At 55.0% G+C, this 13,658-nt stretch overlaps 5 protein-coding genes across 5 annotated transcripts; all 5 read right to left on the bottom strand.

Annotated features, from left to right (window-relative positions):
• Positions 1-340: 340 nt before the first annotated feature.
• On the bottom strand, positions 341-2,032 carry Socs1 (suppressor of cytokine signaling 1). Its single transcript, NM_145879.2, is given in 2 exon segments — positions 341-1,448; positions 1,951-2,032. A coding segment is annotated over 1 exon segment (639 nt). The 5' UTR covers positions 1,399-1,448; positions 1,951-2,032; the 3' UTR covers positions 341-759.
• A 2,110-nt stretch (positions 2,033-4,142) lies between these two features.
• Positions 4,143-4,871, bottom strand: Tnp2 (transition protein 2). Its single transcript, NM_017057.2, has 2 exons — positions 4,490-4,871; positions 4,143-4,296 (listed from the first exon to the last, which is right to left on the bottom strand). The coding sequence occupies exons 1-2, from the start codon at positions 4,815-4,817 to the stop codon at positions 4,280-4,282; spliced, it is 345 nt and encodes a 114-aa protein (NP_058753.2). The 5' UTR covers positions 4,818-4,871; the 3' UTR covers positions 4,143-4,279.
• A 1,826-nt stretch (positions 4,872-6,697) lies between these two features.
• On the bottom strand, positions 6,698-7,212 carry Prm3 (protamine 3). The gene is given in 1 exon segment (NM_001002855.2): positions 6,698-7,212. A coding segment is annotated over 1 exon segment (315 nt). The 5' UTR covers positions 7,093-7,212; the 3' UTR covers positions 6,698-6,777.
• Positions 7,213-7,656: 444 nt separating this feature from the next.
• Prm2 (protamine 2) lies at positions 7,657-8,398 on the bottom strand. Its single transcript, NM_012873.2, has 2 exons — positions 8,036-8,398; positions 7,657-7,913 (listed from the first exon to the last, which is right to left on the bottom strand). Exons 1-2 carry the CDS (start codon positions 8,283-8,285, stop codon positions 7,849-7,851), a joined length of 315 nt encoding a protein of 104 aa, NP_037005.1. The 5' UTR covers positions 8,286-8,398; the 3' UTR covers positions 7,657-7,848.
• Positions 8,399-12,370: 3,972 nt separating this feature from the next.
• Prm1 (protamine 1) lies at positions 12,371-12,866 on the bottom strand. The gene is made up of 2 exons (NM_001002850.2): positions 12,669-12,866; positions 12,371-12,577 (listed from the first exon to the last, which is right to left on the bottom strand). The coding sequence occupies exons 1-2, from the start codon at positions 12,772-12,774 to the stop codon at positions 12,528-12,530; spliced, it is 156 nt and encodes a 51-aa protein (NP_001002850.1). The 5' UTR covers positions 12,775-12,866; the 3' UTR covers positions 12,371-12,527.
• Positions 12,867-13,658: the final 792 nt, after the last annotated feature.

Genomic DNA, 13,658 nt, shown 5'->3' with positions numbered 1-13,658 from the left:
AGTTAAAAGGCCCACCTCTCCACTCCAGGAGCGGCCTATCACCAATTACCTGTCTCTCAGTTTTCTCCTCTGTATACTGGGGGCAACACAGTACTCAGGGTCAAGGGCTGCCCCTGTAGGGCTCAAGACCAGGCATGATACTCAGGGGAGCTCAGACTGGAGCGGCCATCTTCCCAATCATAAACCAAAACTAGCCTGGAAGTTTGGTTCCCAGTACTGTGGGTGGAGCTGTACAAGATGCCTGGTCCCCAGCATCCCCAAGACTTCAAGAAAGTCAATCTGTATACCGCCGCTCCCAACCCAGGACGTTTGGCCAAAGCATACATACGCTCTAGAAATCTTTGTTTCTTTAAAAAAAAAACTTTCATAATAAAGTTTATTATCTAAACTGGATGTAAAAATATAAAATAGAATATTCTGCACAGCAGAAAAATGAAGCCAGAGACCCTCCCCCACCCCTGGTTTGTGCAAAGATACTGGGAACATGTAAACATGGAGAGGTAGGCGTGGAGTTCAGGTCCTGGCCCCAGACACAAGCTGCTACAACCAGGGGGACCGGGAGGGAGCACCAGGAGGGGAGGCCCCCCGAGAGGCGGGATAAGGTCTCCAGCCAGAAGTGGGAGGCATCTCACCCTCCACACCCACTCCCTCCGACCTAGGCGGGGAGGGCTCCCACGTGGTTCCAGAAAAATAATAATAATTAATAATAAGAAATAATAAGGCGCTCCCACTTAATGCTGCGGGCACGGCGGCAGCCGGTCAGATCTGGAAGGGGAAGGAACTCAGGTAGTCACGGAGTACCGGGTTAAGAGGGATGCGTGCCAGGTTCTCGCGACCCACGGCGGCCACGATGCGCTGGCGACACAGCTCCTGCAGCGGCCGCACGCGGCGCTGGCGCAGTGGGGCCCCCAACATGCGGCGCGGCGCCGCCACGTAGTGCTCCAGCAGCTCGAAGAGGCAGTCGAAGGTCTCGCGGCTGCCGTCCAGGTGGAAGCGGCCGGCCTGGAAGTGCACACGAATGCTCGTGGGGCCCGAAGCCATCTTCACGCTGAGCGCGAAGAAGCAGTTCCGCTGGCGACTGTCGCGCACCAAGAAGGTGCCCACGGGCTCGGCACGCAGCCGTTCGTGCGCCCCATGCACGCTCAGGGGTCCCCAGTAGAAGCCGCAGGCGTCCAGGAGAGCGCTGGTCCGCGTGATGCGCCGGTAATCAGAGTGGGAGCGGAAGGTGCGGAAGTGAGTGTCGCCCGGAGCCGGGGCCGGGACCACCGGGCAGGGCCGGGGACGCGCCGGGGCCGCCGGCGAGGACGAAGACGAGGACGAGGATGGCTCTGGCCGCCGTCGGGGCTCTGATGCCGGGGAGATCGCATTGTCGGCTGCCACCTGGTTACGTGCTACCATCCTACTCGAGGGGCCAGCTGGAGGGGTGGGCCATAGCGTCCGGGGCTGCGCTGATGGGGGAGACAGAGGCAGTGAGCCGGGCGTCCGGGTGGCACAGGCCGGCCAGCGGACCCCAAGGAGCGAGGGTGACACGCAGAATCCGCCCGGAGCCTGAGCCTCGGTGGGCTCATCTGCGAAGTAGGCCGTTCCTGTATGTGGAACCCTTCCAGACTGGCGGTGGAGCCCTGCCTCCCCGCGCGCGTGGAGAAGGGGGCGTGGAGAGGGGCCCGACTCCAGGCCGTCCCCGCTGGGTGGCTTGCCGCCTCGCGGCTGCCGCCTACTGGCCACGCCGGGAACTGGAACCCGGGCGGACGATCCGGGCTCAGGGCCGGAGAGGAGGGGCTGACGGCGCCCCGCGCGCGCGAGGGGCCGCCTGGGCCAGCCGGTGGGGCGGGCGCCAGAGGCATAGCATCCACGACCCCGCCATGCAGTCTGCGAGGATAGTCCTGCCAGGCTCTGCTCCCCTTCCTCCCATCCCCTCCCGCCTGCTCCTTCGCAGCTGCCTCGGCTCACCTGGCGGCGGGACGCGGGGCGCCGCGGCTGGGGGTTCCGGGGCTGCTGTCGCGCATGCTCCGGGACCGGGAGCCGTGCCGCTGCCACGGCCGCAGTTCTCTCTGCTGCTGCCCGCCCCTGCATCAAGCTCTTAAACCAGGGAGGCCCCGCCCACCGATCCCGCCCACCGCCGCTTTCGGTTTCTCTTTCCGGCAAGTCCTTCGGGTTCTCTTTAGATTTCTTTGGCTGCCCCTGGAGAGGGTCCACCTAACTCGTTCTCGCCTCGCACCTTCCCTGAATGGGACTTCTGGGGTTCTGGCTCTACCCGGAATCTTCTGTTTCGTGTCACCTGGTGCCTGCTCTTTTGCTCTGGCTACCTTCGCCCCACATCGCTGCTCCCCGGGTGGGATGCTAGCTTGGGGCTGACACGCCTCCTCCCCTCCGAGTGTGTGCATTCTCCTGGTCAGAGCTCCACCGCGCCTGGAGCCTTTCCCCCCCACCCCCCAAGCAACTCCTCCCTGCCAGGATCCTTCCTGCCCAGGACCCGAAGGCCTTGGCAGTCTCCGCTCTAGGAGCCCGGCTAGCCAGCCCTGGAGACCTGTGGGGCCGCCGCCCTCCTCCAGAATCGCGCGCGGGCCCCTCCCGTTGGCCACTCGGCCTGGCCTTGGCTTGGGCTTCCCAGGAAGCGGTGGCCTGACCGCAGAGGCTTCAAAGGAAGCCTAAGGCGGTGCGGGAGGGGCGCCCCCGCTCCCGGACGAGTTCCTCGGAAACTGGGCGGGGTTGGGTTGGGTCCCCAGGGGCCTGGACTCTCTGCACTCCTACGTGGGCAACCGAAGAAACTGAGGCCCCGGGCAGGACAAGAAGCTGTAGCCCCCAAACTTTGTCTTCCTAGCCTCTGTCTTACAGAGCCCCTCAAGGCTCCTGCAAGCATCTCTGCACAAGGGCTCCCATGCCCCGTACACACCTTGGCCAGGGATTCAGGCGGTCAGACCTATTTTAAGGACACTGTGGTTTCGTGATTCAGTTTGTCCTGAAAGCCCAGGAGTAGGTGCCTAGCTGACGATGTTTATGAATGAAGGCGGGTGAGTTTCGCGTGCAGCTTCCCTGAGCTAAGTGACGCACACTGCCCTCTACAGGTTTCTCTGTTTGCTGCCACGCGACTCTGAAGCTCTGAGGCCAAGGCCTCCTGGTCTCCCCGCCTCGGTTTCCCCAGGCTGGCATCAGGTCTTCCTGCCTTCCTGGAATTACAAGCATGACCGTGCTTGGTTTTTGCAGTGCAGGGGACTGAACACAGGACCCTGTACCAGCCTATTTTAGTAGTACTGGGGTTGGTGAATTCCATCCCCAGCCTGTGCTCCCAGTCCAGGCAAAGTGTATAAGAAAGCCTCTTGGGGTACAGTATCCCTTTGGGACTTGGCAGGAGGGTTGGCGCTGATGTAGCAAGGCTGGGCTGTCTCCTGCAGGCCTGCTTCCCTGCCAAGGCTCTTGGTTAGCAGATGGCTCTAGGCTTCACCACCACCTCCTCCACCAACTCTCAGGAGAGTTACCTCACCCCCATCCCCACTCCAACCCCACCCCCTCCCACACCCCTTCCACACCCCTCCCTGGCTAGCCCTCTCCCATCCACCATATTCCAATGATGCCTAGCCTTACTGAAGTGTATAGCCAGGGGTCTGTTTCTTTGACCCTACCCACTGCCTACTGCCCCACTCTGATGGTTTGGATCCAGTCAAGGGGCTGGCACATAAACTCCCTGTTCCAAAGTACAGAGTGAGTCAAGCTGAGTCTTTGGACAACTTGGTTTCAGTTTCTAAGAGTTGTGAAAAAGAAACAGGCTGAACAGTATAGCCGCTTCCTGACACACACCCCCCCCAGGGGTCCAGAGAGCCCAGTGCCCACAGCAGCTGCCATTGTAGGTCTTGCAGGCTTCAGTGCAAGTGGTGCCTCCTGCAGCCACATTCCCAGCTTGGGAAGCACTGCCCGCTGCCCCTGTGTGATTTTGAAAGTGGCAGCACAGATGGGAGAGGGGTGGGGACGACTGGGTGATTGTGCAGTGAGTTATGGGAAAGTACTTGTTCAATTCCCTGAACTTTGTTAGCCGGGCAGTGCCTCCCTGCTGTCAGTCTGTGGTATGCACACATGTGGGCATCTCTGTGCCACATTAAGTGTTGGATAGGAATGCTTTATTTAAAAAAAAAGACTCAAGACTAGGCTTCCAGGGTACAAGCTTTAATCCATGTTGCATAGAAATTGCTGCAGTGACATGTTCCTGTACTGTCATCCCAACATTCCCCTAGTGATGGCTATCTCCTTTTGGGATCAAATGGACACAGGAACATCCTGGAGTGTGTCACTTGTATCTTCGTCCTAAAAAATAGGAATGGGAAAAGGGCTTTTAATACCTGTCTGCTCCCCTCCACTCCTCTGCATTCTGCCCTTCCTCTAGAAACCAGTTTAATGCTTGTGGCTCAGGGAAGCTGGCTGGCCTCCCGGGCAGCCTTGCCTGCATCCTTAGGGTACAGCAGAGTGTCTCCCACGACCCCACTGGGCAGTTCGGTACCTGAGCTACGCCTCTTAGCTCTGTGAGTCCGCTTCCGCCTCCTGACCGCCTTTCTCTTGCTCACTTTCCCTTCCAAGGTCTTCCTGTTCTTGGGGCAGCTGCCGCGGTGGCTGGGTCTTGAAGGTGAGTAACGAGAGTGCATGGGTGTTTTGGGGTGCTTCGTCGGCGGGCCAGAGCTGGGGCTGGAACTGGAGCTCGGGTGGCCTGCTTGGCTGCAGCTCCGGCAGTGGTGGCTGCAGGCACACTGGTTATTGGTGTGACTTTGAGGCCGAGAGGAGCTGTGCGGGTGGGGATGAGTGGTGGGAAGGCTCTGCATCTTGGTGTCCATGGGAGGCCACACTCGGAGGGGCAGAGACTTCCTCCTCCTCCTCTTCTCCCAGCAGGCCTCGCTTTGGGGAGTCCTCTGAGCCCCTAGTTATATAGCTGGGCCAATTATGATGGCACAGGCCACAGAGGGTGACAGGTATGGCAAAGCCCTGCCCCTCACCCTCACCCCAGGGCGGGGCAGCTTTTAGGGTCCTGTGGGTCAGGTCAGATTGTGCTGAGCCCACATCTCAGACCTGCAGCTTCCTTGTTTTCAACTGTGTGTGTCCTTTCTTTCTATTCCAGTTCTCCTAATAACTGTACCCTCCTCATGGTGACATCGATGCTGAGGGTAGTGACAGAGAAGTTATATCGTGAAGTTAAAGATCAGCCTGCGGTCTGCGCTTGAAGGCCTCAAGACAGCTGCAGAATTCTTTTCCACCCAGCCACCTAGTGCCTGGCCTACCATAGGAAGTAATAGCCAATGTGTGGGCAGTGAGCCAGTGTACCCTGATTGGATAGCGCCTTGGACCAAAGGCTTGAGCGATTAGGAGCTCAGCAGGTGGGAGGTTGAGGGTTAGGTTCACAGATCTGGTCTGATCTTGCATATCCCAAGGGCTCCCTCAGTCTTACATGACCCCCATTCTCATCAGCCTGGGATGCCTCAAGTCCTGGTGGTCTTTGCTTCAGTACCCAGCCTGGGAAAGAAAAGGTCAAGTTGTATTTTACTAGAGCCACCTCTGATCACCCTGCCACTCATACTGAGATGATCCTGCCTGCATGGCCCTGCGCACACTTCTGTACTCCTGAAGAACTGCCCCTTCCCACCCATGCTTCTGTGTGTGTGTGTGTGTGTGTGTGTGTGTGTGTGTGTGTGTGTGTGTTCAGAAGACTACTCTCAGGAGGGGTTTTCTCTCCTTGAACTCAGCTCGATGACATGTTCCTGTACCTGCTGAGACAGTCTCAGCTCAAGGACTCTTCCTCCAGTTCTGGGGTTCCAGTTTTAAGTTCATTTTTTAATAAACATGCCAAGTGAAAACTCCGATTTAATGAGCCCTGCCTACTCTGTTCATCCTTTGCAACCAGCTTTGTCTGGTAGCTTCCCCTTCCCAAGACCTGTGTCCACATTCTAATAGCATAGCTTTGAAGAATCATGGTACTGTACACTGACAAGTGTTCTCACAAAGGGTAGAAGAGCTGTCACAGCAACGTGCCTGGCACGTACAAGGCCATGCCGATGTACGGGTTGGGTTGCTGTAGCCATAAGCCCAACGTTTCTAGAGGAGTGGCTGGTGACACCTACACCCAGACCATTGTTGTACACCTAAAACAGGCTCTGCTTCTGCACAGGCTCTGCTTCTGCTACACAGCCCTGAGGCCTCTGCAGCTCCTAGGGGAGAACTGGCCACAGCTAAAGGACATATTTAACCTTCCCCAAACCCACTTGCCCCTAAGAACTGGCTTTCCCTTCCCGAGTCCCCAGTGACTGGGTCAGACTCTGGAGGAGGCCTCGGTGACAGGGTGGGTGAAAGCCAAGGACTAAGAGGACCTTCCATCCTGCCTTCCTCCCATGTGTGAAAGCCAAGGACTAAGAGGACCTTCCATCCTGCCTTCCTCCCATGTGCCACCCACAAATCACTTGAGTTAATAAGAGACGGAACCAGGACCTGGGACTGTTCCTCTGCGCTTCTTTGCCTACAGCCACATCCTTGTTCTTCAGAAGATGAGGATCCTGCCTCCTCATCTACTTTCTATTCATAGAGCCTGCCTCGAAGCACAGCCAGCCCTGACAGTGCCCCCAGTGAGACGTCTCAGTCTACAGAGGCTCCCTTGGTGCTTCTACACACACATGCACACACACACGCATGCACATAAAGGGAAAGAGGGAGCCCAGGAGAGTTCCATGGAGACTCTTTATTCTTTTCTGAATGTCCTCTTCCTCTGGCATGGCAATGGGCACCCACTGCCGGGCAGGCCTTGATGGGTCAGGAGTGCTTCTGCTTGGGCTCCGGGCTTGGCTGGGCCACAGCATCCTCAGCACCATCTTGCTTTTCGGGCTCCAGCAGCAGCAGCTTGCCTTTCACCGGGATCTGCTCCTCCTCCTCGTCTTCCTCATCATCATCTTCCTCCTCCTCATCTTCCTCATCCTCCTCCTCTTCCTCACCCTCTGATGACAGGGAGAAGTTGTCTTGACTCACACAGGCCACGAGTTTCTTCATGGAGGACTCGTGGCCACGGCTGTGACCCGTGTTCTGGGCCGGGCCGTGGCCGGTGCTGAGCTTGGCACAGCGGGAACCCATCGCCCACTCCTGTCTCTCTGGACTAGGAGGGAGGCAGCCTGGGCAGTGAGAGGATGTGAGGCCAGTGGGTGTGGCGCTGACCTCACAAAGGCTCCAAGGCACCACCCTCCCCCACCCCCAGAATTTGGAGCTAGGCTAACATTTTCCAGGAACCCTGCTGGCTCAGATGGCCCCATGAGCTGGGATCATTGGGTGGATCAGAAGCTGGAGTGGGCAAGGGCAAGAGCTGAACAAGTTGTCTTAAGCCGGAACTCATGAACTCAGTGTGATAGGAAGATGGACGCACTTCCAGGTCAGACGCACTTCCAGGTCTCAGTCCAGCCCCACCACGCCACGTGTTGCCATGCCCCAACCCACCACAGCACACTACTGCGCTCCCCACCCCACCCCATTCTACCCTACCCTACCTCCCCCTCCCCCAGCACTTCATTCTCTACTTGTAAGGATGCTTGTATTTGGCCACCTATGCATGGTTCACGTCACTTCCTTACTGCAAGAGTAGCCCTTGTTCCCCAGTCCCCTCCCTCAGGCCCACGGCACCCACGAAAGGAAAACGGCAGTCAGTTAATCTCATGACAAGCTTTATTTAGCAGGTGGCTTTGCTCATTACTTAGATTTCGTGGCTCCTTGGCAGCTCAGGGCTCAGATATCAACATGGAATGGTGTTGTGGCCTTACATGACTTTGCTTGGGCAGGTGACTTCCTGAGGCAGGTGACTTCCTTAGCTCCAGGCAGAATGGATCGACCTGGGGAGGCTTAATAATAGTGCCACCTGCATTTCCTGCACCTGCAGCTCCTCCTCCTTCGGGATCTTCTGCAGCCTGGGTAGAGAAAAGTTCAGGTTTGCGAGGCTGCCCGGAAGGCAACAGGGTTTGGAGAGGGGCACCCCTGCCTTCGTGGGCAGCAGCAGAGGTAGCGGGGGACTTGGCTACTGGGTGCTTACCTCTGCGATGCCGCCTCCTGTGGCGGCAGGAGTGTCTCCTCCGCCTTCTGCATGACCGGCGCCTCTTGTGGATCCTGTGAAGCCTCTTGCAGCGCCTGTGTCTGTGGTGGTGGCCCCTTTCTGTCCTCCCATAGTCCTCCACGCGCTCTGGGCTCAGCTCTTGCCCCTGCCCCTGCTCCTCGCGCTCATGGTCTTGCCCAGGCCCCTGGTGCTGACCCTCACTGGGGCTCCTCATTCGGTAGCGAACCATAGTGCCAGGAGGTCAGGAGGTTCTGGGTTGAGGCTGCAGCTGACCTGGATTGGAAGAGGAGGGACGGTAGCCTGCCCACCTGCTCTTGGTGGTGATGATGGTCTGGTGTGTGTGTGGGGGGCTCTCAGAGGGCTCATATATAAAGGTGAACCCCACTGTGACCTGTCGGCCCACCCCTGATTGATTGTTCCCACCCTGCCCAGTCTCCTCTGTGAGGGCAACACAGAGTTTGCAGCACTGGCTGGCAGATTGGGAGTAGGGTCCAAGTTACTCGTCTTGCCTTGAGGTCCTGTAGCATGCTGACTTATTTAATGTGAGACAGCCTTGAACTTCTAACCCTGGTCTCTTCACCTCCCAAGGGCTGGAATTGCACGTTTGCTACCAGCCCATGGCGTTGGTTGGGCATTCGAGGAAGCACTCTACCAACTCTTAGCCCAGTCTGTGCTGTCAGCCTGCCAGGCACTGGCCAAAGCTTCATAACATATCTTCCCATGAGGGAAACTGAGGCGCAGATAAGGAGCAAGCAGGGTTGAGGTTTTGTGTAACTGACTGTCTTGGATCTTTCTCACCACTTGGACCTATCTTGAGACATGTCTGAAACATTTCTACATGCCGCTCAACTCTACCTCCCTTTTAAGCCAGAGATTTGAGCCTATCATAATAGTATGTGCAAGGGTTTGGGCTCCACCCAACAGGAGAAAAAGTTGTCCATATTACTGAAGCTCAGAGGGTTTTGTACTTTGTGTGTATATTGTATGTAAGATAGATAAATATGAATTGACCCAACATGGTGGTTTTGGTTCCTTATATCTGAAGTTGAAGTCCAGAATCAGATGGGTGTGGGAGTGGGACAGAGGGACTCAGTCTCTCATAATTCCTGAATCTGACCTGTCACCATGAATGTCAAAAAGGGATCTCCGATGACAGTACAATGAGCAGTTGGTAATGTGTGCCTAGTTTATGTGAGGTGTATCCTTGGCTACACAGCCTAGTAGCAGGGGACCCAGTAGATGCTTTGGTTTGCTACTGTTACTGTGGCCGTTGGACTAGACTGGGAAACACAACTTGTCTGGTTCTTGGGCACATGCCAGGTTATCTGACTTCTGCATTCACACACACAAGCCAGGCCACAGGATTGGGTCAAGGGCTCCAAGTCTTGGACACCCACTGTCTTAGTTAAGAGTTTCTATTGAAGATACACCATGACCAAGGCAACTCTTAGAAGGGCAAATACTTAACTGGGGCTGACTTACAGTTTCAGATGTTCAGTCCATTATGGAGGGAAGCAAGGCAGCAGAGAGGCTGACTTGGTGCTGGAGCTGAGAGTTCTTTATCCTGTTCTGTAGGCAAACAGGAGAAGATTGGCACCCTCAGGCAGCTAGGAGTCTCTAAGCCCACCCCTCAGTGACACACTTCCTCTAACAGGCCACACCCACTCCAACAAGGCCACACCTAATTGTGCCACTCCCTGGCCCCCATAGGCTTGTTCAAATATATGAGTCTTTGGGGACAATACTTATCCCCAAATATAATATTGGTGGCATTTAGTCCAACTTCAAAAGTCCCATAGCCTATAACAGACTCAACAAAGTTAAAAGTCCATAGTCTCTTCTAAGAGTCATGCAATTTCTTAACTGTAATTCCCTATAAAGTCAAAAGTATGTATTACCGTTTCAGAAAATACTGAACCAAAACCTCCAGACTCTGCTTCTCCATGTCTGAAATCAAAGCTCTCTTCAGATCTCTAACTCCTTTCATCCTTGACTGCTCTTGGCAGAGCTGGCACCCTCCTGGACTGTTTCCACTCCCTGTTAGCAGTTTTCCTCGGCAGATTTCCTACAACTCTTAACATCTCTACCATGTTGCAGTCTCCAAGGCAGCTTTGACTATTTGTTCTGATCCACAAAGGGCTTGGAGTCACTTCTCCAGCTCCTCTCTAGCACTCTAGGCTCTGGTTGACCCCATTTTGCTGCTGCTGTTATTGGTGGCCATCCTACGGTGATGGTATCTCCAACACACGGCAACTAGGCTTCACCAATAGGATCCCTTCGTGGTGCCAAGCCTCACCTTGCCAAGCATGACCCCTTCAGTCCTGTGCCCTCAACTGCAAATGAGGCTGCACCTTCACCAATGACCTTCCATGGCCTCTCTCAGTGCCAAGCCTCAGCTGCTCTCCGTGACCCCTTCATGCCTTCAAAACCAGTACCACAAGGGTGACTCTTACCAAGTTCAGCCATAGCACAAGGTACAACCTTGGCTATCTCTGGAACACTGCAGCTTTGTGCTGGTCTCTTCTTAATCACCACTAATTCCTTAACTCCAGCTACCCAGCATCGATTGTCCCAGTAGTCTCCTCCTTCTCTTGACTCTAAAGCCAGAGCCACATGGCTGAAGCTGCCAAGTTCCGCTGTTTGCTGGGGCTGGAACATGGTCCCCTTGTTCCGTTGCATCTTCATTGCCTAGGCTTGGTCGTCCTAGAACTTGCTCTGTAGAACCTTGAACTCAAGAGATCTGTGTGGCCCAAACCACCAGACTTAACCTTTTCTTCATCTCAAACTTGCACTGTCCCAGGCTGGCCTTGAATTGAGATCTGTTTGCCTTTGTCTCCTGGAATTAAGGTTTGTGCTACCATGCCTGGACCTAAGCTCTTCATGGCCACTGTTCCTCGAGATCCAGATCAAAAAAGCCTGTGTCTTTCAGCCTCAAGATCTGGATCACAGGGGCTGGAGAGATGGATCAGTGATTAAGAGCACTGACTGCTCTTCTAGAGGTCCTGAGTTCAATTCCCAGCAACCACATGGTGGCTCTCGGCCATCTGTAATAGGATCTGATGTCCTCTTCTGGTGTGTCGAAAACACAATGTACTCATATGGATAAAATAAATAAACCTAAAAAAAAATCTGGATCACAAGTGTGCCCTCCATTTCTGGATTGTAAATCACTCCAGATTAAAAAGTCCAGATGAGGGGCTGGGGCTTTAGCTCAGTGGTAGAGCACTTGCCTAGCAAGCGCAAGGCCCTGGGTTCGGTCCCCAGCTCCAAAAAAAAAAAAAAAAAGTCCAGGTGGTTACTGCTGGCTGGGATCGTGCTCTGAGATCGCCACTTCCTCATTGGTATCTCCTGGAATGCAGGATTCAGCTTTATTTACTTCCTGGTGCCCCTTCGCTCTTTGCTATGCTCGATCAAATGCACGTCTATGATGGGCTTTTTGAGGCTTCCTTTCTCAATGCTTCACCACAATATCAGTATATATATTCAAATCACCCTCAGCACCAATGTCTTCCATAGTCCTACGAGGATGGCTGCTACTCCCCACAAAGCATTCCGCTGCTTTTATAATCCAACATCCCTAAGTCCATACTCCTCCAAACAAAACATGGTCGGGCCTATCACAGCAACCAATCCCGGTGCCAACTTCTGTCTTTGGTCATGGTGCCTCTTTTTTTTTCTGGAGCTGGGGACCGAACCCAGGGCCTTGTGCTTGCTAGGCAAGCACTCTACCACTGAGCTAAATCCCCAGCCCCCATGGTGCCTCTTTCACAGCAATGCAAACACTAACATTCAATTGGGGCTGGCTTACTGTTGCAAAGGTTCAGTCCATTATGGTGGGACGCATGGCATCATCCAGGCCAGATTGGTACTGAAGGAGCTGAGAGTTCTACATCTTGTTCCGAAGGCAGAAGACTGACATCCTCAGGCAGCCACGAGGATGCTCTCTAAGCCCATCCTCACACAGACACTTCCTCCAACAAGGCCACACCTAATAGTGCCACTTCCCTGGCCAAACATTCAAACCACCATACCCAGCTTCTGACCAGGTAGCCTTTTGTCTCAGTCTTTCCGTGGTTGGGGCTCAAGACCCCTCGGGGTAGGCAGCCCTCATGTCTGCCATTGGTGAAACCTTGTGTCTGTGCATAGAGGCCCTTGGACATATGTCTTCCCTACGCCTTTCTGGGGAGGGATCTGTACAGGTGGCTGGGTAGTCAATATTGAAGATTCTTTTTGAAGCCCTTCTCATTTGACCAGTCATGCCCCCTTACCACATCCGCGCACCCCTCCCCGAGCACAAGGATCAAGAGGCAGGAGTGGGATGAGTTTTCAACATTTATTGACAGGTGGCATTGTTCCTTAGCAGGCTCCTGTTTTCCATCGGACGGTGGCATTTTTCAAGATGTGGCGAGATGCTCTTGAAGTCTGGTAAAATTCTCAGGCAGGAGTTTTGGTGGACTTGCTATCTGTGCATCTAGTATCTTTTACACCTAAAGGTGTATGAGCGGCGGCGGCGGCAGCACCCTAGGAAGGCGAGGAAAATGGTGAGAGGGAATCCCAGACTGGGCCCGATCCCTATAGACCCTGGACCCCCTGGACCCAGCCCTCTGCTCACTTCGCCGCCTCCGCCTGCAGCACCGCCTCCTCCGTCTGCGACATCTTCGCCTGCGGCGGCGGCATCTGCTCCTGCTTTTGCTGCGGCAGCATCGGTATCTGGCCATGGTGCTAGCTTGGCCGGGAGCTGGCTCAGAGCAGGGGGCACCACCTGGGTCGAGCCAGCCAACCTGTGAGCAGGTGGAATTTTGTGGGCTGTGGCTGGAGAGCCAGCACCCTCTTCCTCTTATAGATACTAGTGGCCCCTGGGAATTATGAAGTCAAAGAGGACCAGGACCTCACAGACCATGTCCAGTGAGGACCTGTACCATGTCCAAATATGGGCATGAGAGAGGTGGGCAGGGCTTTGACATCAGGAGTTGCTTGTGTCACAGTTAAGAAGTGACAAGGATAGCACCCGCCTGAGCATTCAGTCACTCAGCTTAGGTGCTAGTGAGTGCCCACCACACCCCTGCTTCCAGGCTAGACCCTGACAGATAACCCAAGGCCACCAAGGTGGGTGAAACAGTCACACAAAACTCAACTGTGAAAAAACACACCTCTTCAGACTGCCCAGAGCTGTTGAAGGAACTTGACCTTATAAGAAATTATGGAAAGCCCCAGCCCGGGCACTGACATATAAATCCAGAGGGTCTCAGAGTTACAGGAGCTCTAGTAAAGCACTGGGGCCCCATCAGGTGCCTCAGGTAGAAACAGGGGAGTCACAGAGATGCAGTGTTTGGACTGAGGAAGCTGTTGGACATTACTAGACAGCAGTGAACGTGGGTGCTGGTACCGGCCACTGCTCCCAGGAGCGAGCTTCCTGTTGTGTTGCCGCACAGCCTGAGAGGGAAGCTGAAAGGTGAGAAGGAAGGAGGCTCAGCGGCAACCAGGAATTGGCTGAGGTGGAATGGGACCCACCCTGTGCCCCCATGAACTTTTGGTGTCTAGAGGATTACAGTTCATTTAGACTTGGCATCTGGTCACAGTAGTATGGGATGAGAGAAGTTTT

Source organism: Rattus norvegicus, chromosome 10 (genome assembly GCF_021556685.1).
Source record: "Rattus norvegicus strain SHRSP/BbbUtx chromosome 10, alternate assembly SHRSP_T2T, whole genome shotgun sequence".
NCBI classification, from domain to species: Eukaryota; Metazoa; Chordata; class Mammalia; order Rodentia; family Muridae; genus Rattus; species Rattus norvegicus.
This window is presented reverse-complemented; position numbering and strand designations above follow the sequence as displayed.